The sequence below is a fragment of the Phocoena phocoena genome, chromosome 4 (genome assembly GCF_963924675.1).
Source record: "Phocoena phocoena chromosome 4, mPhoPho1.1, whole genome shotgun sequence".
In the NCBI taxonomy this organism is placed as follows: domain Eukaryota; kingdom Metazoa; phylum Chordata; class Mammalia; order Artiodactyla; family Phocoenidae; genus Phocoena; species Phocoena phocoena.
In genome coordinates this window covers 103,775,025-103,800,102 of record NC_089222.1, presented here as the reverse complement: position 1 = coordinate 103,800,102, position 25,078 = coordinate 103,775,025, and the positions used below count along the sequence as shown (strand labels likewise).

The 25,078-nt window shown below is 35.4% G+C and overlaps 1 protein-coding gene across 1 annotated transcript in view; it reads right to left on the bottom strand.

The window, feature by feature from the left end:
• The window catches only part of PROS1 (protein S), a 57,509-nt gene that overhangs the window by 8,166 nt on the left and 24,265 nt on the right, over positions 1 to 25,078 (bottom strand). Inside the window, exons 4-12 of the mRNA XM_065876527.1 lie at positions 21,630 to 21,716; positions 19,609 to 19,731; positions 19,378 to 19,509; positions 16,321 to 16,446; positions 13,331 to 13,452; positions 11,621 to 11,736; positions 8,518 to 8,707; positions 2,822 to 2,989; positions 1,343 to 1,511 (exon numbers count right to left, since the gene is read on the bottom strand). Of these exons, the coding sequence (XP_065732599.1) occupies positions 1,343 to 1,511; positions 2,822 to 2,989; positions 8,518 to 8,707; positions 11,621 to 11,736; positions 13,331 to 13,452; positions 16,321 to 16,446; positions 19,378 to 19,509; positions 19,609 to 19,731; positions 21,630 to 21,716 (1,233 nt within the window). The remainder of the gene's footprint in view (positions 1 to 1,342; positions 1,512 to 2,821; positions 2,990 to 8,517; positions 8,708 to 11,620; positions 11,737 to 13,330; positions 13,453 to 16,320; positions 16,447 to 19,377; positions 19,510 to 19,608; positions 19,732 to 21,629; positions 21,717 to 25,078) is intronic.

Here is a 25,078-nt window from a genome sequence, read left to right as displayed (position 1 = left end):
AAAAACTGGGAGAAGAGAAAGAGATTAGAGAAAGTTTCCTTCCTAGTACAAGCCCAAGGGGAGAGGAACAGCAACCTGCAGGAAAGGCACAAAGTCTCACCCAGATCATTCTTTGCCTGCTCTAAGCAAGACTTAAAGCATTAGGGGAAAGGCAGCAAAACCTTGTTGCTGTTAGGTCACGTCAAAGTCCCATTACACCTACAGATTAGGGAATGAAAATAGCAAAAAACAAAACAACAACAAAAAATCATTTACCCTGGGGAAGGAGCAGGAATACACCTTGAGTCCTGACCATTAGATATCTCCCTTACTGGTGGGCAGGAGGGGGGACAGTGGAAAGTCCACACCCCTGAGACACAGGAATGTTAACACCTGTCTAAGACTGAATCTGTACCAGAACATTAGAGAATGCTCCTCTGACCCCCCAGACCCCTCTAAATTGCTAGCAAATGTCAAGTAACAACTAAGAGCACTTCTGGGAGTGAAACAAGACCAGAGAGAGACACTTTCTTGAGGCGAATGAAAGCAATATCTAAAGCTGAGGGTGGATCAGTTATTAAGAAAAATCCTCTGGCCACTACCCTAAGCACAAGGTATATTAAAGGAATTTGAAGGGTAGTCATGGAAACAAGAAAACCGAAGCAGCTCAATTCTTGACTAGATTGATTCAAGTCCCCTCATTAAGTGTCTAGCAAAAGGAGAGCTGTGCTCATCTCCAAATGTAAATATTACTTATCTCAGTCTCTACTGTTTTATCTGACACCCACCTTTAAACAAAAATTATTAAATGCAGAAGGAAGCATGGAAAAATGACCCATAGTCAAGAGAAAAAGCAATCAATATGACCAGATTTAGATATGACACAGATATTGGAAATGTCAGACAAGGAATTTAATTATGATTAATAAGTTGAAGGCTTGGGTGGAAAAGATGGACAACACGCATGAACAGATGGGAAATTTTAACAAAGAGGTTGATATTTTAGGAAAGGATTAAATGGAAATGCTAGAAATAAAGATGAATACCTTTGATGCATTAATCAGTAGACTCAATACAACTGAGAAACTGGTGAACCTTAAAACAGGTAAATTTAATTTACCCAAAATGAATCAGATTATGTGCCAATAACCTTTAAGTAACAACATAAGCATATTCAACTACATTTTTTTCTCCCAATATACTTGGGAAAATTCTATTAAAAATATATAACAGTATGAATAAGCCTAACACTATATCTGGCACATAGTAAGTACTCAACAATGTTTACTGAAGGAATTATTGCTGTTAATGAATAAATTTAAACAGTAATGAGAAAAGAAAGATAAAATGGGAAATCACTTACTATAATCTATGCTAAATTGAGCAACTCCAGAACCAGGATAGTAGGAACCCTTCTCCACAGTGACAAGACAATGCTTATTTTGTTTTTCTTGAATGATTTCCTTTACTCCTGAAGCTCCTTGATTCATCAAATTCCAGCCTCGAATACATCCATCTAGACGAGGGTTAATCTAACAATTTAAAATATAGATCAATGAAAGCATTTTAAACTTGAAAAAGACAGACTCATAAGTGAAGTGGCTTAATTGATTATAGATACAGGTTTTCATTTAGAGGCAAAATTCTTTCTTTGATGACATTTTAAAGTATTTAACATATTTTGAATTTTATCTAAATTTTGTTCAAGGTGTCCTTCAGATGGACAGTCTTTTTCAGTAAAAGTGAGCTTAGGCCATCAGAGACCTCCACTGCGATCCTAATGATTTTTAACACCTCAAGCCCCACCTGCCTCTTCTGCATCATCCAGCACTAACTCTCCTGCTCTCGAGTTCCATATATGCTTCTAGCTGTGCCCCTGGGTTCTAAGCTGCTTTCTGTTTTTCTTTAACTGCATTTACAACTAGGTTTGTCTTGCCATCAGATACTAAGCCTCTTCAGGAACAAAAGTGTTTGCATTCTTCAGTCTCACCAAAGCAACCAGCCATATTCAAGACATGCAGCCATTTCATAAATAGTTGATTCTTTTTGAATAATTTATTTTACTTTTTAAATGTCTTGATTTATCAATTTCAAAGGACAGGTATATTCACTCTGACATGAGTTAACTAATTCAGGTTTTATATCATATCACAGAAATCTCTTAAAAGCTAAGGTAACTGAAAGATGGATACAAAATGGTCAATATTTAAGTTAAATCAGCAAGTGTAAATTTGGCAGACCCATGACTTCAAATGAAAAATTTTAAACTCTTCAAGGTCATTGATTAGTTTCCTTCATGAAACCTTTTCCATGGTAGTTAGTCAAATACCACATACAGAAAATCATGTTATATCTAACTTCAATTTATGACAGGCTGCAGTTATATTCCCACCAAAGATTTTTCTATTTAAAACATTCCACCTTATGTGCTATTCTTATCTCCCAAATTTTAGTCCTAAAACAGACCTAAGAAAGTTCTTTGACAGGCTTCTACAAAATCATGTAATTTTGGACTCAAATATATGTATTTATATGTTTAATGGCTGAGTATGGACTATTATGATGTTAACGTTGAACTGATACTCGGAGAAGTTTTGAAAATCTACTCTTCCATGAGTAATGCTGGGAATTTAAATGGGCTCAAAAACACTACATTCATTTTCTTATTTCCTTAATATAATTTCAAGGGTTGATAATGTTATTTTTCCACGTTCAATTCAAGTTTTCACAGTTGGTATGTTCAACAAAATAACTTCATTTGACTCTCAGAAAAACGCATTTTCAAATCTATTACAGATGAAGGAATTCATCCATGATGAATGATATAAGCTTGGATCGTTACCGGTCTAATGAGTGCATTCTCCACTTTCCGAGGTATTCCTGCAAAGTATACTTTGGTTTCTAGAAACCCACTGGTAGGCTTAAAAAGGCTTTCAGGTTTATTTATATTCATTACAGCTTCTTTAGCTATTTTTACACTAATACTCTGTTCTAATTCTTCCACGGAGACCTATAATTAAAAAGACAAAAATTATCAAACAACCAAACATTACTGCATTTCATTTGAAACACCACAATTGAAAAATCCTGTTATTATTCCAGTATATAATTTTCCAAAGTAATCATTTTACTGTACTTGTTAATTTGTTCCAACATATTTGAAATGTCACATTAGTATAAAGGTGATAAAAATGTGTTTTAATGTGGTAATTCTTGATCGAAAATTAAATCAATACCATATTTTAAAGTTTAAACATCAATATTTTTCTATTATATTTAAACACCCATTTATAATATACATCTTTCAACACCAGTGTGCCATAAAATTAACAGTTTTTTTTTTTTTTTTTTCTGTACGTGGGCCTCTCACTGTTGTGGCCTCTCCCGTTGCGGAGCACAGGCTCTGGACACACAGGCTCAGCGGCCATGGCTTACGGGCTTAGCCACTCCGTGGCATGTGGGATCTTCCCGGACCGGGGCACAAACCCATGTTCCCTGCATCGGCAGGCGGACTCCCAACCACTGCGCCACCAGTGAAGCCCAAAATTAACAGTTTAAAAAAAGAAAAGTGGAGGCTTCCCGGGTGGCACAGTGGTTGAGAGTTAGCCTGCCGATGCAGGGGACGCGGGTTCGTGCCCTGGTCCAGGAGGATCCCGCATGCCGCGGAGCAGCTGGGCCCGTGAGCCATGGCCGCTGGGCCGGCGCGTCCGGAGCCTGTGCTCCACAGCGGGAGGGGCCACGGCAGTAAGAGGCCCGTGTACCGCAAAAAAAAAAATCGTAGAAAACTTTTAAGTGCCCTTATTTTGCATTTGTCTGATAGTATAAATATGAAATCAATAAGGTAAATAAGTTTTTAATATAAATTAAGAGAAGTTAGTACATTCAGTATTCTGTTCATTATGCACAAATTATATTTTATTTCAAAATTCAAAAATAGTTGAGGTCATAAGAAAGCACATTAAATTAAATTGGGTTTTTCCAATTTTGAAAGTAGTTTGGATTTCTAAAAAAGGTTGGAAGTAGTGGTAACCAACAATTTAAAAAAATCTTCCCTGGACTTCCCTGGTAGCCCAGTGGTAAAGAATCCCCCTTCCAATGCAGGGACCGAGGGTTTGATCCCTGGTCGGGGAACTAAGATCACCACATACCGCAGGGCAACTAAGCCCAGACGCCACAACTATTGAGCTTGTGAGCCTCAACAAGAGCCGCGTGCCGCAAACTACAGAGCCCACGGGCTCTGGAGCCCGCGAGCCACAACTAGAGAGAGAAAACCCGTGCGCTGCAACTAGAGGGAAGCCCGAGCGCCGCAACGAAGAGACCACGCGCCTTAACAAAAAGATCCCACGTGCCACAACACAGATCCCATGTGTCGCAAATAAGACCTGTTGCAGACAAAAAAATAAGGAAAATAAATATTTTTTAAAAATCTTCCCATAAAGGCAATTTGAAGAACCACTGCTGCAATCTCCTTATGTAAAACTGTAGGACTCAAAATGCAAACTCTTCGTTTACTTATCAATCAGGGAAGCCAAACAATAGGCATATTAAAAGCACTACTACAGGAAGGAAAAAACTATGCTCTCAAGTAAATAAAATAAATTTGGTAACATTTACAGATTTAAAGTTGGTCAAGGCTCTGTCCTTAATATAACCAGTCACCATCATTTTATTCTAATGATTATTCCCTCCTTGAAAGATGTTAACTTAGCCTCCAGGACCTCCGTCTGGCTTGCTTCTCCTCACACCCCTTCTCAGTCTTCTTTGCTGGATCCTCTTCTTCTCAACCTCTATAATAAGCCCCAGAGTTCATCCCTCTAGTCATGCAAATATTTTTAAAGGGGGCTTTATTGCCCCACTCTAGGGCAAATTTGGGGGTGGTGGGCACTTTTAGTTTTCACAGTAAGAGGTATGCTGACATTGCAAGATGCTAGGTACACCCTGCAATATGCAGGATAGTCATGCAAAATAAATAATAAAATATCCTACAAATTTTCTGAACCTTCCTAGTAGATATTCATGTACGGTATACTCATGCTTATAATTACCTGTGCTTGTGTGTAATATAAACACTAAATATCTGTTGCACCACTTCAGCATTCACTGAATTTTTCAAGAATGTAATAATCTTGTAAACAAAGAACAGACTGATGTTTGTTTTGTTTGGATCTTTATCAAGATTTTCTCACCATTTTGGAAAATTACTATTACTAATGGCAATACCATTTATGCACTTATGGTTTTTGAGTTGCCAATACAACACCCCCAAGCATGTCTTCAGTTGTAGCTTTCATGTTATTCTATGTATAGGAGTAAGCTTTGACAAATATTATACTTGAACTTGAGCATTTACATATGGAAATACATATTACTTTCTAAAAATTATTTTCTTTTTTATATAATAATTAGAGCATTATATTGGATGTGATAGAGTTTAAAACAACAGATTGACAATAACCAGTCTCAGGGCCTTTAAAGCCCTCTTTATGCTGAATACCAAAAAGTTTTTATCTACCTTAAATTGAAGGCTGGACCTTAAAAATATATACAGAATCTGACCACTTCTCACCACTCTCACTATCTACACTCCAGTCAAAGCTGCCATCTTCTCTCCACCGTGTTATTGCAATAGTCTCCTAACCCCACATCCTATTCTGTCCTTACTCTCTACTGTCTGGTTTCCACAAAGCCATTAGGTCCTAACCAGGATTATCTTTTAACATGCAAATTAGATTATGTCACTTCTCAAAATCATCTAAGATAGCCTAAGACTCTGTATTTGCTGTTCACGTGACAGAATTATCTTTCCCCAAAAAGTTCTCCAGTCTTGTGTCCTCAAGTCTTTCTAACGTAATCTCATCAGAGATGGCTTTCCTGATTCCATATGCACACTCACCATCATCATTCTCTATTGCCTGGCCTTGCTTTTCTTTTATCTCATAGCATTAATAACTATCTGACATGTCTATTTGTTGATGCATTTGTGGTTTTCATCTCACCACCATAATGCAAGCTCCATTAGAGCAGGGACTTTGTTTTATTCACTGTTGTATCCCCACCACCTAGAAGAAGGAATAGCACATAAAGTGCTCAATAAATATTTTGTTGAATAAATGAAATTATTACACAAATTATATATTTCCCACCAATATTAGGATTAAACCCAACTATGAAATATAATAATCACTTACAAAGTAGCAATATTTATTCCTACAGGTTGTAGCCATTCTAATGACTTAATCATTACACATTCAGTTTTTTAAATCTGAATTACAAAACAATTCTGTTATATGCTTTAATTCTAATTTCTTATTTTTAAAGTATTTTATTTAAAATTTTAAAATAATCCATAGTCCAGTTTACAGATTAATTTAACTTAACCACTTTGTCATTAATTAAAATTAAAATACTTATTTAAAGTATTTATTTATTTGAAATAATTTCTGTGTTGCATAAATTTGTTTGAAACAGTATATAATTCTTTAATAAATCATCAGGATTAAAAGCTAGTAAAACTACCATGCTTGGGGACGTAAAATGCATAAATTGTTACAATATTGAATTACAATTTAAAGAAAAACAGCCAGCACCAAGTTTATTACCAGAGTCAAGTTTTTCTCTGACTTGCTTATTGTTCTTAAACTTTACTTTTTATATAAACTTGTATTCAGTTTATAGAGAGAGATTTTAAGTGTTTTAGTTAAAACATGGGCATATCGTTAAATAATAGTTTCTTTTTAACAAGAATCATAAACATAGGAGACAAATAAATGAAACTGAACAGCTACCTTCCATCCAGCCCGAATCCTGTCTCTTTTTATTTATTTATTTTTTTGCGGTACGCGGGCCTCTCACTGTTGTGGCCTCTCCTGTTGCGGAGCACAGGCTCCAGACGCGCAGGCCCAGCGGCCATGGCTCACGGGCCCAGCCGCTCCGCGGCATGTGGGATCTTCCCAGACCAGGGCACGAACCTGTGTCCCCTGCATCGGCAGGCGGACTCTCAACCACTGCGCCACCAGGGAAGCCCTCGAATCCTGTCTTTAATAATATCACTCATGAACAGTTCTTTAATAAACACTACTTGCAACTCATGATAACTTCACAGATAAATATTTACCTCTTTCTTTATACATATTATATCCTACCTAGAAATTTATCTAAATTCACCTTCAAACAGCTGATATTTTCAATTTGTATAAACTCATTAGAAAAAATTCTGTTCACTCTCTTTTGCTGCAAAAGTGATTTTAGCAGTTTTAGATAGGTGATTTACGGACGTTAGGCATTAAAATGTATTCTGCAGCACATTGGAGGTATAGCTGTATGCATCAAATATTCTAGATACAGATATAGTAGGAAAGATGTAGTAACAAAGATACAGTAATAAGCATTAGAAGTCAGAGAATTTAGTACTTCTCTGACAGTTGCATTTGATCTTGTGAAGACACTATTCTTTTAGAGTTAGGAGCCCAAAATCCATGGCTGCCAAAAGACAGACAGCCCCCTTTTTGGTGAATCATATCTGCACCCAACTGTTCTTTATTACCACCTTCCTGTAACATATTTCACATTATATTGTATTAGTTCATAATGCAGCATCAGCTACTAAACTGTGAGGTACTAACCTCGAGCAAGGACAAACTCTTGCTGTAGTTTTAGAGCCTTGAACTCAGGGATGTAGCACTTGAAACATGCTCACTAAAAGCTTATTGAGTATATGACTGCAAGAGTGGATAAATAAAAGAATGAAATAATTTAGTGATGACTTTACATGGCTGCTCAACATGGACCTCTTGTCAGTTCCCACAGGCTTAGGTAGTGTCTGTTTGGGGCACAACATTCTTCTCTCTGCTCTTCTCTGCTGAAAGTAGCATTGATTTAATTGCAGAAAGGAATTCTCCCCTCTGTGGACTAACAGTAATCCCTTCTCCAAGTAATTCCTTCTCCAAGAAAAGTTCCATTTTAATACAATAAATTAAAGTGCTGTTCTTGATTACTAAAATAAAGACTCACTTTTAGGGATTATCTAAAAATGCTAGTTTCTAAGCACTATAATTGGTACCAGCTAGTGTATCCTGTTTGTACAAACTGATTATACCTACATGATAATATTTAAAATTAAATTAAATTTTTTATTTTTTTACTATGTGTATTTCTCTTTTACATTGAAAATATTGATGGCTATCCAGTGTAGTTGTCCTTGATCAGTGTTGTCTTAGAATAACCCCTGACCTATAGGAGCAATATCACTGTTCACCCAGTGAGAGCCACTAAAAAAGGTAAAAAGTTAAGGACAGAGTAGTTGTCTTTAACAAAGCAAATAACTGAAAACAACTTCAGTTATGGGAAATCTGCAATATATTGAGAGATAATAACTTCTCAGGCTGTTTCAGGGATTTACAGCATGTAGAATATACTTCACACAACATCAGATAAACCCAAAATTATTTTGCTTTGGTATCACTATTAAAAAAATGATCAATGATTTTATACAAATTGCATCAAAGTGGAAAGATTCTTTATGAATTCAGCAAAACGTACCATATTCCATAAACCATCATTAATAACTTTGCCTCCAGTTGTGACTTTGGCTGTATATTCATTCTTAAACTGAATTTCAATCTTGCCCTCACGAAGTGCAATCAGGAACCAAGCTGAGTGATCAGAAGATTCTGCATACAGGATAACACCTTCTGAATCATATGTCCGGAAATCAAATTCAGCTGAAAATCTAAACAATGGACAAAGAGAGAGCCTTAATAGCAAGAAATATTGAAGACTATGTTATTCTTTTGTTTTCTTGTACTGGCAAACAGCAATACGTTGAAAGAGTCAACTCTTTCCCTGGAAAAAATAAAAGAGAAGGGCAGGACTAAGCTGTTCTTGTATTATCTCTGGCTCCATGTGTGTTTAAAATCAAGTTATTATACCTTCTTGCTTATTCGTGGAATCTTTTTTCCCAATGAAAAGATGCTTTGATAATTTTTCATCTTTTGGCATTTGTTTTGAAGGCACTCTTTAAAATGCTGGAATACTCATGTACAAATATTAGGCATATTGTCTCTCTCCTGGAGCCTTTTATACACTATTTAATCTGACATTAAGATTCTTTTTTGTTGTTGTTGTATCCATACGTGATTAGTAAAAGATGTTACAATTCCACGATTGAAGTTTATCCATCAAAAACATATTTTCCTATGATTTCATATATGTCAGGAAGGAATCACTCACAGAGATACACAAGGTAGTATCTGGATGACTGCAAGCATAATTAAGACTTCATGTGTGGTAAAGGAAGGTAAAGTCAAAGACTTTTAAATATATCTGTTCATTTAATTTCAAAAGCTCTTTTAATTTCAAAAGCTCTCCCAAACTCTAATTGCATAAATTACTATACTAGAGTACATGGAAGGAGACTAAAAAATAATATATATCAATTCAGTGCCCTTAGGATACTTTAATGAGAATTAGCATTAAAGTTTCCAAGGAACCAGCAAAGCAAAATGACTGAAAAAAGATAAACAGGGAATAGGAAAAATAGTTGTATAACCATTAGTCATCTGAGTTAAGTTAAAATAAAGGTAATTTAAGTTAAAAAATCAAGAATTCAGATAATTACTAAATAAGGCAAGAAAGAATCCCACACTCTTTCTTATTCCACATATAATAGTATAGTGATAGAGGCACCACTTGCAATGGGGCACAAATCTACCTCAAATGGAACAAAGAAAATGTGATAGGGCTTCCCTGGTGGCGCAGTGGTTGAGAGTCCGCCTGCTGATGCAGGGGACATGGGTTCGTGCCCCAGTCCGGGAAGATCCCACATGCCGCGGAGCGGCTGGGCCTGTGAGCCATGGCTGCTGAGCCTGCGCGTCCGGAGCCTGTGCTCCGCAACGGGAGAGGCCACAACAGTCAGAGGCCCGCGTACCGCAAAAAAAAAAAAAAAAAAGAAAAAGAAAAAGTGATAGAATAAACTTTTTAGTCTTTAGAATTCCAAGAAAATATTACAAAGAGGTAAATGTGGAGTAAAGTATGTTGGGTAGATAACAATGTAGTAGGAATTTACTGAACTCATATTAAAAAGAACCATTTTGCTTCGAGTAGGGACTTCTATTCTCTTTCATATTCATCACATTTTGCTGATGTGAAACATATATTATCTTGCCAAAACCCAAATCTATGTACTCTCAGGATCTTATAGAAGTTCATCCTATTATGGAGATAATTTCCTTCTCTTTGTAAAATCATGCTAAACCAGTCATTCAAAGAGTCGTGTTCTGCACATTTTCTGTCTGGAATACATCAGCATACTGACTCATTATATTGGGGAACAATTCATTTTTTTTCAGAAGTATTGTAGAGTGAAAAAAAGTGAATCTGCTAACTTTGGGGTAGGGTAAGTATTTGATCATGGGAAACAGAGCTGAAGGAATTTGCAAAAAAAGAAAAAATAAATATAAAAGTGTTAGCTGTTCTTTGTGTTCGTTACACAGGTGGCAGCTTATAAAAATTCATCAAGCTTACATGTAAGATACATGTATATTTCTATGTATATATATATATATTTATAATACTTCAATAAAAAGTTTAAACTAAACAAATAATAAACAAATAAATACTGAAAGAAATAATTGATCCAATTTGATCCAATGTTACAGCCCAAGCATTTGTGAATTGTGAAAAATGAATACCTCTGAAAGTGCCTGAAGGTATGTAATAATGAACTCTTCTCTCTCATTACTCTCATAGCAAGGAAAGGTTGTCTACAATCAAATCACTAGAAGATATTATTTGCTCTGAGATGTTGTAGAAAACCACAACTTGGGGGAAACGAGAGTGTCAAAAGAGCACAATTAAATCAGTGAATAAATTTCAATGTTCCTAAATGGTAAAATTTCTATGGATTGAGTTGAATTATTTAATGAATAATCACTCATATATCTAATGAATTAAATATTGATGCTTATCTAATTAAAATATTTTAAAATTTGTACTCTATAGTCAGTCTCAAATGTTTCCTTTCCATTATTCCAACAAAATTCTGAAATTCTTTTCCTAGTTCCAACAATGTATGGCTCTGAGAAAATTTGATAATTAGAGTCATGACTCAAAAATAGAAGAAATTACTCCCTCCTGAAAGTCAGCCTAACTACAGGAACGGCAGATAAAGTACCCAGATAGTCAACTAAAATCATGTGATGCATTCCTTTAAAATACTACTTAAGCAATCATATATAGTTTCCTTAATAATTATGAATATAACTATATTCTAAAAGCAGTATTTTGAATATTTCTCATTACTTAATTTTTAACAACATGTATAAAGAAAGAAAATTTCACAAATACATTAAATCTACTTTCCCAGCTTCTTAGTAAATATGTATTCACTAGAAAAGGAAGAACTATGGATTAAGATAAAATGATCATTGGAGAAAATCAGCCTAGAACGACCCCAAATGATTCAAGCATGAAAATTACGTGTAAAGATAAAAATGAACTTTGGGGTACCTCATATCATCTGACTGATAATACACCTAACTTATCTGATAATAAAATTTCATACATTTTAAACCTTTCAGTCACTTTTTTTCTTATGTCCTGACCTGCTTATCTCTAGAAATTATCATTGACATTGGTACCTCACCTGGTGATTTCCGGCAAACGAAATTTTAAATACAAAACAACCCCTACAAACTGCTCTGCCAAGTAAAGCAATTCATAATTTTTGTCAAGGTTCAAAGGAAGACACACTGGAACAGCCTGGAGAAAAGGCAACAAAACAAACAAAAAGCATAGGTTACTGCTTGGTGTTTGTGTCAGGGTATCATCCTTTCTCTATTTCCTAGTGTTCTTGTCAAATGTATCCTCTGTGATACACTAAAATAAATTAAGAACACCCATGGTAATAATAAAGCAATATCTTTTACTTCCTTGTATAGTCTATCAGTATAATCTCCAAGAATACACGTTTTAAAGTCTCATTAAGCCAAAATTTTTCTGAGCAAAAATTTGCTATCTAGATAGTAAAGGGAATGCTGGAAAACCGGAATGGGTTAAATATAAAGTAAGATATCACTGTAATCTCCAAGGAATTCACCAAAAAAAAAAGTGATTTAGAGTCATCTGATGTAACATCAAGTTTTTTTCCTTCTAAGAGTAAAAACAAATATTAAAATGGAAAGTTTTTTAAGGGAGAAGTTCTTGGGCATACATACAGGGATATTCTGAGGGGAACTGTGTAAACAGCACTGTGTTAAATCTAGGTCCAGAAATAATATCTCATTTCCTCTTAGAACTTCCATAAATCTATTCCAAGGTAGATGGTAATGTGTAACTACAACAAATACTGAAATAATAGAAAACCAAATTACAAAATAGACATGAACACAATACAGTCCAATGAAGTACTACCAACGTTATTACATATGCCAACTAGCTTACCTTACCTTTCTTTACCAAGTAGGTGGCATAACATGAAATGTTACATTTTTTGGACATACACAGCTTTCTCTGGGTAGCAGATATAGAGGTATGTGTAAATTCATGATTAAATCATTATTTAGTTTAGGGCTTTTTTTTACTGTCTGCTTCATAAGCATTTGAAATTTCACTTTAACTTTTAAAACTTAGAAGAGATTCAAGAATTTGACTAAAGATCACTAACATGTGATCCTTATTTAGGAAAAAAAAAAAAGAGCTTCAAATGTTGACCTATTTATTACAATGGAAGAAGAACTAGAACCTACCCCCAACATTCAATTTCTGGATCAATTATGAATTGAATCTTAGTAACTAAAAGCAATTTTGAGAGATACAAATTAACAAAATTGACCTCTCTGAATTTCCATATACTTAAACCCCAACTAAACCCTACTCTGACAGAGTTGTTTCCACCTGAGATTTTATGAGCACTCTTGCAAGTACTAACATGCCTGCGGCATGATCAAACTTGTCAGAGTGAGATAAAGAAAAACAGACACTGGAAAATGTTTTCTCTAAAGTTCTATGAAAGACTTTTTTCTCACAAAGAGGAGTATAAACCTCAGCTTTTCTTAGTTTCTTAAATAAACATACACTTTGCATTTTATAAATGTACAGGCTATACAGATGAGCATTCTCTGAACTGTGGCCCTGCAGCTTTTCTTTTTTTTAATCCAGTCACTAATTATCCACAATGTTTACCACTTACATGACCAAAATTAGTAAAATGGATTGTGACTCATAGCCTGCTTTGAACTATAGCAGTTATAATAGACATCTGTATTCTCTGGATTTACCTCAACTGTGTGGAAATAAGTACCTGGTTCTTTCATTTTAAAAAAGAGATGGGAAGGTTAGCCTTGCAAAATGTTACCTCACAACTCTTCTGGTCTTGAGCGAGTTTGAATCCTTTCTTCCCATCACAGTAACAAGAGTAACCTCCAGGGTGATTGACACAAAGTTGAGCACACATGTTCTCAGAGCATTCATCCACATCTGGGGTAAAAGAGAACATAAATTTTAATATCTCCTAAATGTTCAATCCCACAGAAGAAGGACTATGTTGATTTTAGTATGAGATAATCAATGATAATAAATCCTTTGTGAAAGAAATTCCTTTGACATCAAATCACATTCCTTTGACATCAAATCACAAATCACTTGCCATGGAAATTTAAGTGAGTTACAAGTGTAATTTCTATTTATTTATATACCTGACCAACAAATTTAATAAATAACTTTCAGTAATTAATAATTAATAAAGATATAACAATTATACTAATTTTATGATTTTGAAGAAAAAAAGACTGAGAGTCTCCATGTAACTGTCACATCTGATCATATGAATTCCATTGACACTACTTCTTAACTCTTTGCTTTGAAGAAAAGAAAAGGAAGGGAAGGGAAGGGGAGAGGAGGGGAGGAGGAGGGAGGGGAGGATAGGAAGATAGGGAAGGGAAAGGAAGAAAAAAATCCCTTTTAATTGAAGGTTAATGTAATTGGAGATTAAATGATCATATCAAGAAAATTTCACTTTCCATAATGCAACGATTACTGGCGACAATAAATTTAAGGACATATATTTATTTCTTATGTAAAAAAACCAAAAAACCTCACTGTGCTATTACGTCCCATACTGTGAAATCTTCTATATGGTCCCTGTTCCTACTCCATATTTTAAGAAAATCATTCTTGAAAAGCTGTAATAAGATACTTCAGCTAAAGTACACTTCAGAGCTACCTACCATCCTTGACCTTTTTGATGAATACACCCTGTGATCTTTGAAAATTCCCAAACTCAAATACTATTATAGCATATAAGTTCTCCCTTAAAATGTCTTAAAATAGACCCCCCCAAATTAGTGAACCCTCAGTACCATAAAAATTGAATAGTATAACTAGAGTAATAAAGCAATATATAAATATATTTACATTTTCACATTTATATCTTTTTTAAAAAATCTGTCATTCGTTGACTATAACTACAATATTGATGATGAAGTTGGCTAATAATAAGTCTGCAAATGCTTACGGCTTACTACAGTAATTTCCACCTGGAGTGGTGGGAGAATAGAAATGGTGGGTTGGGGGGATATTTTTCAGTGAGTACATAAGGATATAACACATCAAAATCTCAAAAGGAGTATAAATAGTTGACAAAAAAACTATTCTAAGATTATCATCAATTTAGGCAAACTCATAGAGGCAGAAGTAAGTTGGAGGTTATCAGGGGCTGGGAAAGGGAGGAGGGGGAATTTATTGCTTAACAGTTACAGAGTTCTGTGTGGGAAAGTTTTGGAACAGATATGGTAATGGCTGCATAACTGTGTGAATGTAATTAATGCCCCTGAATTGTACACTTAAAAATGGTTAAAGGGGGGCTTCCCTGGTGGCGCAGTGGTTGAGAGTCCGCCTGCCGATGCAGGGGACACGGGTTCGTGCCCCGGTCTGGGAGGATCCCACATGCCGCGGAGCGGCTGGGCCCGTGAGCCATGGCCGCCGAGCCTGCGCGTCCGGAGCCTGTGTTCCGCAACGGGAGAGGCCACAGCAGTGAGAGGCCCACATACGGCGCAAAAAAAAAAAAAAAAAAAAAAAAAAAAAAAAAAAAAAATGGTTAAAGGGCACATCTTATATATATATTTTGCCACAATAGAAAAATTATTGATTTGATTAGTTTTAGTCATGGTATTAAATTCATTTTGAAATTTTAAAAAATTCAAAGGAGATAATTTATATATATCCATGCTTTTTAAAAAAATCTCTCTAACACAGTGGTCCCCAACTTTTTTGGCACAAGGGACTGGTTTCGTGGAAGACAATATTTCCATGGACGGTGGGGGGATGGTTCAGGAGGTAATGTGAGTGATGGGGGGACACGGGAAGCGGCAGATGGAGCTTCGCTTGTTCACCCGCCCCTCACCTCCTGCTCTGTGGCCTGTTCCTAACAGGTCGTGGACTGGTGTAGGCCCGGCCGTTGGGGACCCCTGCTCTAACACATCTAAGCTACCTGAGGCACACATGGCAGCACCACTGGAGCCAAATGAAGTAATCATAAGCTCCAAGGGGCTCTCCCAAAACCACAGGCACTAACATTACTAATCAGTACTTCTCAAGGTTTTAGAGCTTGGTTATCATTTGGTTATGAAGAGATTTTCTTTTACATGTATTTAATTATAATAGAACTAGGTCATTTACTATTTTACAATAAAAGGCACACTGATATATGCACAGAAAATCATTGAAAAGCTTGGTATAAAACCGAAGGTTTCTAACCACCCTTGTAACACCCACATGATTTTTAAATTTGCCTTTCTTTTTGCGTGTGTGTTCTTCCTTCGAGCTAGAAGTTCTTTTTATCTTTGAATATTATAAAATGTGATTTTTCCCTGGTGGCACAGTGGTTAAGAATCCGCCTGCCAGTGTAGGGGACACGGGTTCAGTCCCTGGTCCGGGAAGATCCCACAAGCCAGAGCAACTAAGCCCGTGCACCACAAGTACTGAGCCTGCGCTCTAGAGCCCGTGAGCCACAACTACTGAAGCCCGGGCACCTAGAGCCCGTGCTCTGCAACAAGAGAAGCCACTGCAATGAGAAGCCCACACACCGCAATGAGGAGTAGCCCCAATTCGCTGCAACTAGAGAAAGCCTGTGCACAGCAACGAAGGCCCAACGCAGCCAAAAGTAAATAAATAAATAAATAAATTTAAAAATGTGTTCTTTTGCTTCTATCATATATGGGAGGTCTCCAATTCATATACAGCTTAGAGGGCCAATCAGATTGCATACTACTAAAGAACCAATGCTTCTCATATCAAAACAGGGTGCAAACACCCTCTTCACCACCAATGACACCACCAGAACTTTACCTTCGCAAGACTTTGATATGGGATTGTATCTGTAGCCTTCAGTGCATTCACATTCAAAGCCTCCTGGGATGTTCTTGCACACAGCTGTGCCACAAATGCTTGGCTTCACAGAGCATTCATCCACATCTATAAATGAAACCACTATATTAAAAAACATTTTTCCCATACCAGAAGATACTAGCAAAGACCCCTTGATTTGTGTTTCCTGGATCTAGTTTAATATATCTAATGAGACAACAAAGTGGCCTGGGAACAACAAAATATTAAATCTATCATCATATATTAGTTCACTAAATATGATTTCTTTATACAAATACATAGGGAATTTGATTGATGGTTGCTATTTCCTTTGTAGTCACGTAAAAGAAAAAAAAGCGCTTTTTTTTTCTTATCTACCAGGATACAGTATGAAAATAAATGGAAGAAGAGACTCATCATATTCTTAATATGTATTCTTAAATACATGTTTCTGAAATATGGTCTTAACAGCATACTTACTCTGTATTATCACAAATATAAAAAGTAAAAATGAGATGGCTCATCAGTCTTACACCTTTGCTTTGGCAATGGACAATAGCTAAATCTCCATACTACTATTGGGGCTTAAATTATTCAAGATTCAAATTTAAAATGGGATTGGGTAAGGTGTTAAAGTATTTATAAAGTGCAGCTAATTCAGTGTAAATTTTAGTGTTAAATTACTATTCCAGAAATTTCAGATGCGTTTATTATATTACATAGTAGAGTAGGAGACGAAGTATTGATTGCAACTAGTTGCTGAATAAGCACCTGTGAGAAAAACAAAACAAGTGACAGAAATAGTTCAATAGAGGTGTAATTACTAGTGAACTCTTTTCATTTGTACTCTCTGAGGAAAGGTGAGCTCAGGATGAAAAATATATTTTCTACTCTAAAAAGTTGATATTGATAGTTTAATTTTTCCACAGACTAATGGCCAAATTTTCAGACATTTCTCTATTTAAAATGACCTGCACAAAAATAAATGAATCAATCCCTTGTGGTAAGGGAATTTTTCTGTATGTTGATTGTACTGGTGACAATATCCTGGGTGTTATAAGGTACTATAGTTTTGTAAGATTTTACTATCGGGAGAAATTGGGAAAAGGGTACATGGGATCTCTTTTTATTATTTCTTACAACGGCATGTGAATCTACAATTACTTCAAAAAATACTTACTTTTCTAAAAAGAGCTATAAAATCCATATTTTCAACAGAAAGTAAAAACATGTGACTAAATTTATTTGGTTTGAGGCATATTACAAGGACTCATTTAAATCATATGAGTGTCGGTTATAGCACGTACATTTTATGACTCTACACTGACATCTAATGTCTGATGAAAAGTTTTATTCTTGCATTTTTGCACATTTACTGGCAGCTTAATCCCAGCCATATCCACATTTTAGCAAAGGCCCTACTGTAACAGTTGTATACATATTCTTCTTCTAGGTCTGTACTTTATTACTTAGGAATCATGGATAAAAGATTATGTAAAATGAAGAATACAAGAACATATGTTCTGATCATCAGAGACACTCATTTATAAGAGAACTTTTTGTTAAGGTGTATTAACTCAATGGATAAGGATTAAATTCCTATTAATTAAAAATATAAATCATAAATTCTTTAGCAGTATAGACTATCCAAGTATTTAGATGTAGAAGTTTTAATGGGTATTATTTGCTTGTGGAATGCATATGGTACCCCTTCATTATAATGGTTTTCTATAACTATTGTTTTAATGATATTGATATTCTAAATCTCTAACCTCAAACACCTTCAAATAGGCAAACAAGAAACATATATAATCTGAAATTGGATAACTGCTTATAATAAATCGTTAGCTTATACAGTTCACCTTAGAGTCACTCAATTGCACTTTAAATGATATTATAGTAAACTATGCTAGACTAAACACTACAATACAGTGAGGGACAGACCACTCCTTGAATATGAATTCAATTTAAGGATTTACCAAAGCAGATATGAATAGAGTTGAAAAAGAAAATTTTACATTTTAACTTACTAAATTTTTTACTTCATCACAAAAAGAGGAGAAGTGGTGGGAGAAAGAAAAAGAGAGGGGGGAGAAGGAGGAAGAGAGGGAGGGAGGGAAGAAGGAAGAAAAGGAAGGAAAGAAGGAAGAAAGGAAGGGAAGGAGGAAAGGAGAGAAGAAAGAATAACTTGCTCCCATTTTCTAAAGGCAAAATTTAACTCCAGGCTGGAGAATTTCATTTTTAGTCACCCATGTACCTAGCACTTATATTTGAAGATTTAGTAAAGGTAGTTAAAGCAGTCTAATGGAAAAGACATTGTGCAGAAAAAAGAAAGGTAAAATTTGGGGGAAAGAGAAGCATAATTTAAAAAAAAGAAATACACTAGTAAAATGACTTAAACAGCTAAACTAACTGACTGGAATTATTTAAGTCTGAAATTAAAAAAGAAAAAAAGTTATGACCAGTGATGTGACCTTAGATGTATAAAGAGAAGGAAAACCAGAGCTTCATCTTTTTCAAAACCACAACAGGAAATGAGGTGCAAGATGAAGGGTTTACATTGGAAATTAGAAAGGTATTTCTGACAAGAAAATATAAAATACAGTGAAATAAGTTATTAAGGATTGTGGTGATTTATTTGTAAACCGTTTATCTTATTGGAATAAAGGATATAATATTATAGTGTCTGGAAGAAAAAGGATAAACGACGATTTCACAAAGACTGTAGTATGCAAGGACTTGCACCAAAACTTCATTTTATCACCATATAATGAAATTCTTCATTAAAACACGTGCATGTACACACATGCACACACAATAAGAAGACAACAAAATACTCTGTGAGTAAAAAAATACTCTATAAACAATAAACCAAAGGCAGTCCCATAGTATCACAAGGTTTCAAGGTAGATAATAATGTATACTTATTACAAGCACTTACCACCTAAGAGTTTTCCAAGAATTTCCTGGGGAAATTCCTCTAACTGAATTTTGCTCTCACATAGTAAATACCTTTTTAGTCTACCTTCTTACTCTTACCTTTGCAGTCCTTTTTATTTGAAAGCATAACAAAACCACTTTTACAGGAACAGTGGTAACTTCCAGGTGTATTATCACAAATCTGGCTACAACCTCCATTTACATTTGAAGGATGTTTGCATTCATTTATATCTAAAAAGGAGGAAATAAATTACTTTTAAAGTAATAAAACCTTCAGAGAACTTTTCAGGAGGCCAATCCAGATGAGCCAGCTGGGTTTATTGTACATACCAAATTCACACTTCTCTCCTTGCCAACCTGATTTACAAATGCAAGTGAATGTAGCTTGGCCATCTTTGCAGGTCATATATCCATCTTCATTGCATGGCAGGGGATTACACTGGTCTGAAATGGCTGAAGGAAATATATATCTATTTAATTTTTACCACATGCCATGGTAAAATAGAATTATACACCCTTTAATAGAATCCTGTGCACAAAGCCTATGGTCAATGGAAAAAAATTACAACTCATTCCTTCAAATACTTTTTCATTAAGAAAAGTGGATCCATTAGACAAATCTTTATATTTTGTAAAAGGGAGCTACTTTTATATTTGCATATATATACAGTACTTTATAACTGTAATTTAATATTCTTTTCATATATTACCTTATTTGATCCTTAAAACAATTCCATGAAGTAGGCAGACAGTAAAACTACTCAATATCAATAGAAATAGTGTAGTATCAATAGAAAAAGTTGGAACTTCCAAATTGGGCTAAGATAGAATAACAGGAACCAGATTTATTCTCCTGCTTTAAATAAATAGAATTCTAGTCAAATGGTTTTCAGACATTGGGCAACAGGTAGCAGAATACTGTGATTCCTAAGGAGGGACATTTTCTTCATAAAATGTCACAGCACTTTATCACTATCTTAAATGATATGCCCATTTGTGTCTTGACTTATTTGTGGTCACTCTCACCTCACTAGACACTGCAACGGTCCCTGGCTCCTGCATGATTCCACACCTGTTTCTCCAGCCTTCCTAGCTCATCTGCAAGTTCCTTCCATCTTTCCTTTACATTCTCCTTTGCTTATGTTAGCAAAGCAAACTGTTACTTGCAAACAAAAAAAATTTTTAATCTAATTAAAACCTAATTACTGAACTTTTCAAAAAAGTCCTCATAAAATCAAAATTTTTGAAAATTAGGTATTAGTTAAAATGACAGAAAACAGGTTAATCAGGAAATTATCAAATTATTTTTCTGTCCTTTGGTAAATTAAAGAAATAAAGTATGAATTAAATATACTCATTTAGGCAAACTGTTTTACTTGCGTAGTTACAACTAATTTTGAATTATAGAAAATGCACATGAATGAATATCTCAATAATGCCAATGCTACATTTAAAATATTCACTAGACAAACATCCCAATTTACATGTTGCCATTTCACCTTTTTCTCTCTAACTGTAAGTCAGGAAATTGATAAACTAGAGACAAATAATCTATGAGAATTATCACTAGGCCTTATGTGAACTTCAGGGGGAAAAGGCTAATTTGATATCACAAGATTTTCCACATTTATATTGTTGATGCCAAAAGTCAGAAAAATAAACGTGGTTCCACTTTGACCTATTAATCAACTCTAACATTTGGTCATAAGTACATGATTATGCAACAACAGCCAAGTTAAAGCTCTTGGGAATAAAATTCTGAAGTCAATGACCTAAAGCTTGGCAAACAAGGAACGCTTCAATTTAAACATTAGGTGGAAAATTCATTTTAAGTAAAACAGCAGCATTTACATCTAAAACACATTCCTTCAGGGAGTTCCTTGGCGGTCCAGTGGTTAGGACTCAGCGCTTTCACTGCTGTGGCCCAGGTTCAATCCCTAGCGGGGAAACTAAGATCCCACAAGCCACACGATGTGGTCAAAAAAAAAAAAAAAGAAAAAAATTCATCTTTCATGTACATTGCTGTACACATACATACATATATGTATGAAACTTCAATAAAAAGTTTAAACTAAATAAATAATAAACAAATAAATAAATACTGAAAGAAATAATTATTTGGCCAATTTGATCCAGTGTTAGCGTCATGTGGCATGGCCAAAAAAATAAAAATAAAAATAAATTAAAAACATTCCTTCAAATGCATTTTGAGAATACCTCCTTGCTGGGCCTTGCAGCCCTTCAAGGGCTCATTTGTTGATTTTTAAACATTAGTTATATTTATATGGGGGTACTTTACTTGCAGGTTTTTGTTTTGTTTTGTTTTTTAAACTGATGGTAGAGGTGTTTACCATTGACACAGCTCCTTAGGTCAGGGTAAGCATTAGTTGACAGACGAGCAGCAGTGAATAATCCAGCTCTGAAGAAGCCAAGACAATCTGTAAATACAAACAAGTGTAATCTTAGAGCAGACACACTTACTTGATCTGAAATCATGGTAGAAATTATCCGAAGTGGTAGAATATTTATGCTTCTGTAGATTTACATGATTCAGCATTCAAAATGTCAATCCTAAATGTTTCCATCCACCTTTTTGAAAAATTAAAAATCTACAAGCAAGATTGCAATAAACACAGAATCATGAAAAATAGATTTATAGAGGCTTCTCTTTGGAAAAGAACCTTAAAGCCAGAAGTGAAAAATATTTTGAATTAGCAGGGAAATTTATTGCCACAAAAATCTATGTTCTTAATTCTGTAGCAGAGACCTAAAGTCACCCTCAAATCTATAGACCAGAGCCTAATTTAGAAATTGTCTATAATTAAGTCAGTAGAATAAGTCAGTGTTTCTGGTTGCCATAGGCAACTTCCAATTCTTCCAATGTTGCATAGAGACTAACAAAATAATATTTGTATAATGCCTCAGTATTACAAAGCAGGTTTACGTTATTCATTTTATTTCTTACTAGAACTCTGTGAAATTAGATATAGCAATCTGGCAGAAATAACAGCTGAAATAATAGAGGTAAATTATGTACAGACTATAACCAGGGGTCATTTAGTGCCAACAACATAACATTTCTTAATAGCCACTGAAGACATTATATGTATCAGTTCATTGGACAGATAGTCACCAACTCACTAAAAAGGTGGTGTTTTGGTTAACTTTTGCTGGGTAACAAACAACTCCCGAAATTAGTGGCTTAAAATCATCATTCTATTTTGCTCATGATGCGTGGATCAAATATTTAGAAAGGGTTTGGTTAGTCTCTGCTGCACATGGGATCAGCCAGGGTGGCTGGGTCTGGAAGATCCACCTCCTGGATGGCTCTTCACTCATATGTCTGACAGCTCAGGTTCCTTAGCATCTTTATCTCCACATGGTATGCCATGCTTCAGGGCTTCTCCATGTGGTTGAGTTTCCCTGAGTATGCAGTCCTAAAGTGGTACTGTTTTCACGGTACCTAGCTTGCAAGAGGAAGAAGGCGGAAGCTGCCAGGCCATTTAAGAGGCATTGTATCACTTGCACCATAGTCTACTGATCAAAGCAGTCTCCGGGTCCACCCTGATTTGGAGGAGGGAGAAAAGAATAGATTCCACATAGTGTTGGGGAAGTGGCAAGATGACATTGCAGAAGAGTATGTGAGATGGGAGATATTTTTGCAGCCACCTTTGGAGAATGCAGTTTATCACAGAGGGGTTTAAAGGCTCATTTGAAGTCAGTGGGTATATTCCTTTCCGATTGCTTTTGTGACAAACACAATCTCAGTGGCCTAAAATAACACAGATTTATTATCTTACAGTTACAGGGATCAGAGGTCTAAAATTAAGGTGTTGTTAGGGCTGCATTCCTTCTAGAACTCCAAAGGAGAATCTATTTCCTCAGTTTTTTCAGCTTCTACAAGCCACCTGCATTCCTGGGCTCATGGCCCCATCCTCATATCACTCTCAACTCTTGCTTCATTGTCATATGAACTACTACCAACTCTGACCTCCTGTCTCTCTTGTTTAAGAACATTTGTGACTACACTGGAACCACCCAGATAATACAGAATAATGTCTCCATCTCAAGATCCTTAACTTAATCTTCAAAGACAACATTTAAGGTAATATTAGAGGTTCTGAGGACAGGACATGAACATATTTAGGGGGTCATTATTTAGCCTACCAAAGTAGGTTATAATATTTTCCCATAGAAACAATACTTTACATCATTGTGGTCTTTCTGGAGGCCCAGTGAGACCTAGGCAATCTTAAGTCTTGAGTATTCTTTCCCTGAATTCATTTGTCCTTCCTCTTGAATCACCCACTCCCAGAATTATCTTATTCTAGTGTGAACATTCCATTAGGATTCTCATTTGTAAGAAAGCATCATTTTGCACTTCTGGACAAATCTGACAGCTAAAATTTGAAACCCTTAAGCTAGAGATTCAGCTGAAATGACTTCATATGGTGATTAGGACCCCAGGCAAGATTACAAAGTAGGCTTAACCCATAAAGCACCTTATATATGAGTCCATACTAATATATGTGATAATGTTTTTTTGGAAACCTGCATTTAGAATTACAGTGAGAAGAGCAAGTTGCATGGCTACTCCAAAGCAGTGCAGTCCCGATCCCTTACCTTCCCACTTCTCTTTCTTGCTGCCCAATAGGAAAGGAGGAAGTTGGAGAGAATGAGTAGGAAGGTGAGAGTTGGAGAGAGATTGCCATAGCTTTTGTAGCTTGAAGCAGAAGCTCTTCTAAGAAATAGAATTAGAAATAGAAACTTGGGCCATCAGGGAGGAAAGCCTAAGAAAGAGGCACTTTCAGGAGAGGTTCCAGTGGTCAGGACAGAACATCCTAGAAAGAAATCTTGGTTCTAGACCACAACAGTTCCTATATCCATATTATTATATGATCATATTTTGTAACTTTTTATGATTATATTTTATTTTATAATCTTTATTTTATGATTATAAATCCAATCTATGCTGGGTTTATAGTATTTCCCCCTTTTGTCCTACACTTTTTGTTCTGGCATTTCTTCTTTCCCTTTTTTCTTTCTCCTTGATTATTCTTGCCAGAGGTCAGTCTAACTTACTTTCCTTACTTTACCTTCTCAAAGAATGAGATTTTCTTGTGTTAATCTTCTCTTTTGTTTTCCATTTAACTTATTTCTATCTCTACTTGTGTTATTTTCTTATTTTTTGTTACTCAGGGCTTGCTCTGTTGTACTTTTAAAAATTTGCTTGATTTGAACGCTTAGGTTCTTTTTTAACTATCCAATCCGTCCTCTTACTGCTGCCTCAGCAGTCAGAACCCCAGGTCCCCATACTAGGTCAAACAGCCTTCAGTCTATCCATGGGTTTCTCACATTTCTTGTTGTTTTCATTTTAGTTTGTTATTATTAGTGCCTGGAATGCTATTGTTTCTCTTGAGATGATTTTAAGAGAAGTCAGCAGTCTGAGCTAATCCACCAATTTGGCAAGAACTAGAAACTAAAAACTATTTCTGATGTTTACATTTTGGCTCAGAATTTAGCATTCTTTCCAAGAAGTTTTTCTCCCATTAATTTAATCATCCATTCTAGTGGGTGATATTTTAAAGCCCTACATAGATGGCAGAGTTTATTCCATTTTCTAAGGAAAAGAACACAACTTAAAAACTTATCTTTATATAATGAAATGCAGAGTATTTCTGCCCAAATTCCATGTTTTCAGTGCAGTATATGGATAGACTAATGTGATTTCTGAACACTTACAACTCTAAATCCAAACACTGCCAAAAAGTATGGGTTAGTATTAGTGGTCTAATTTCTT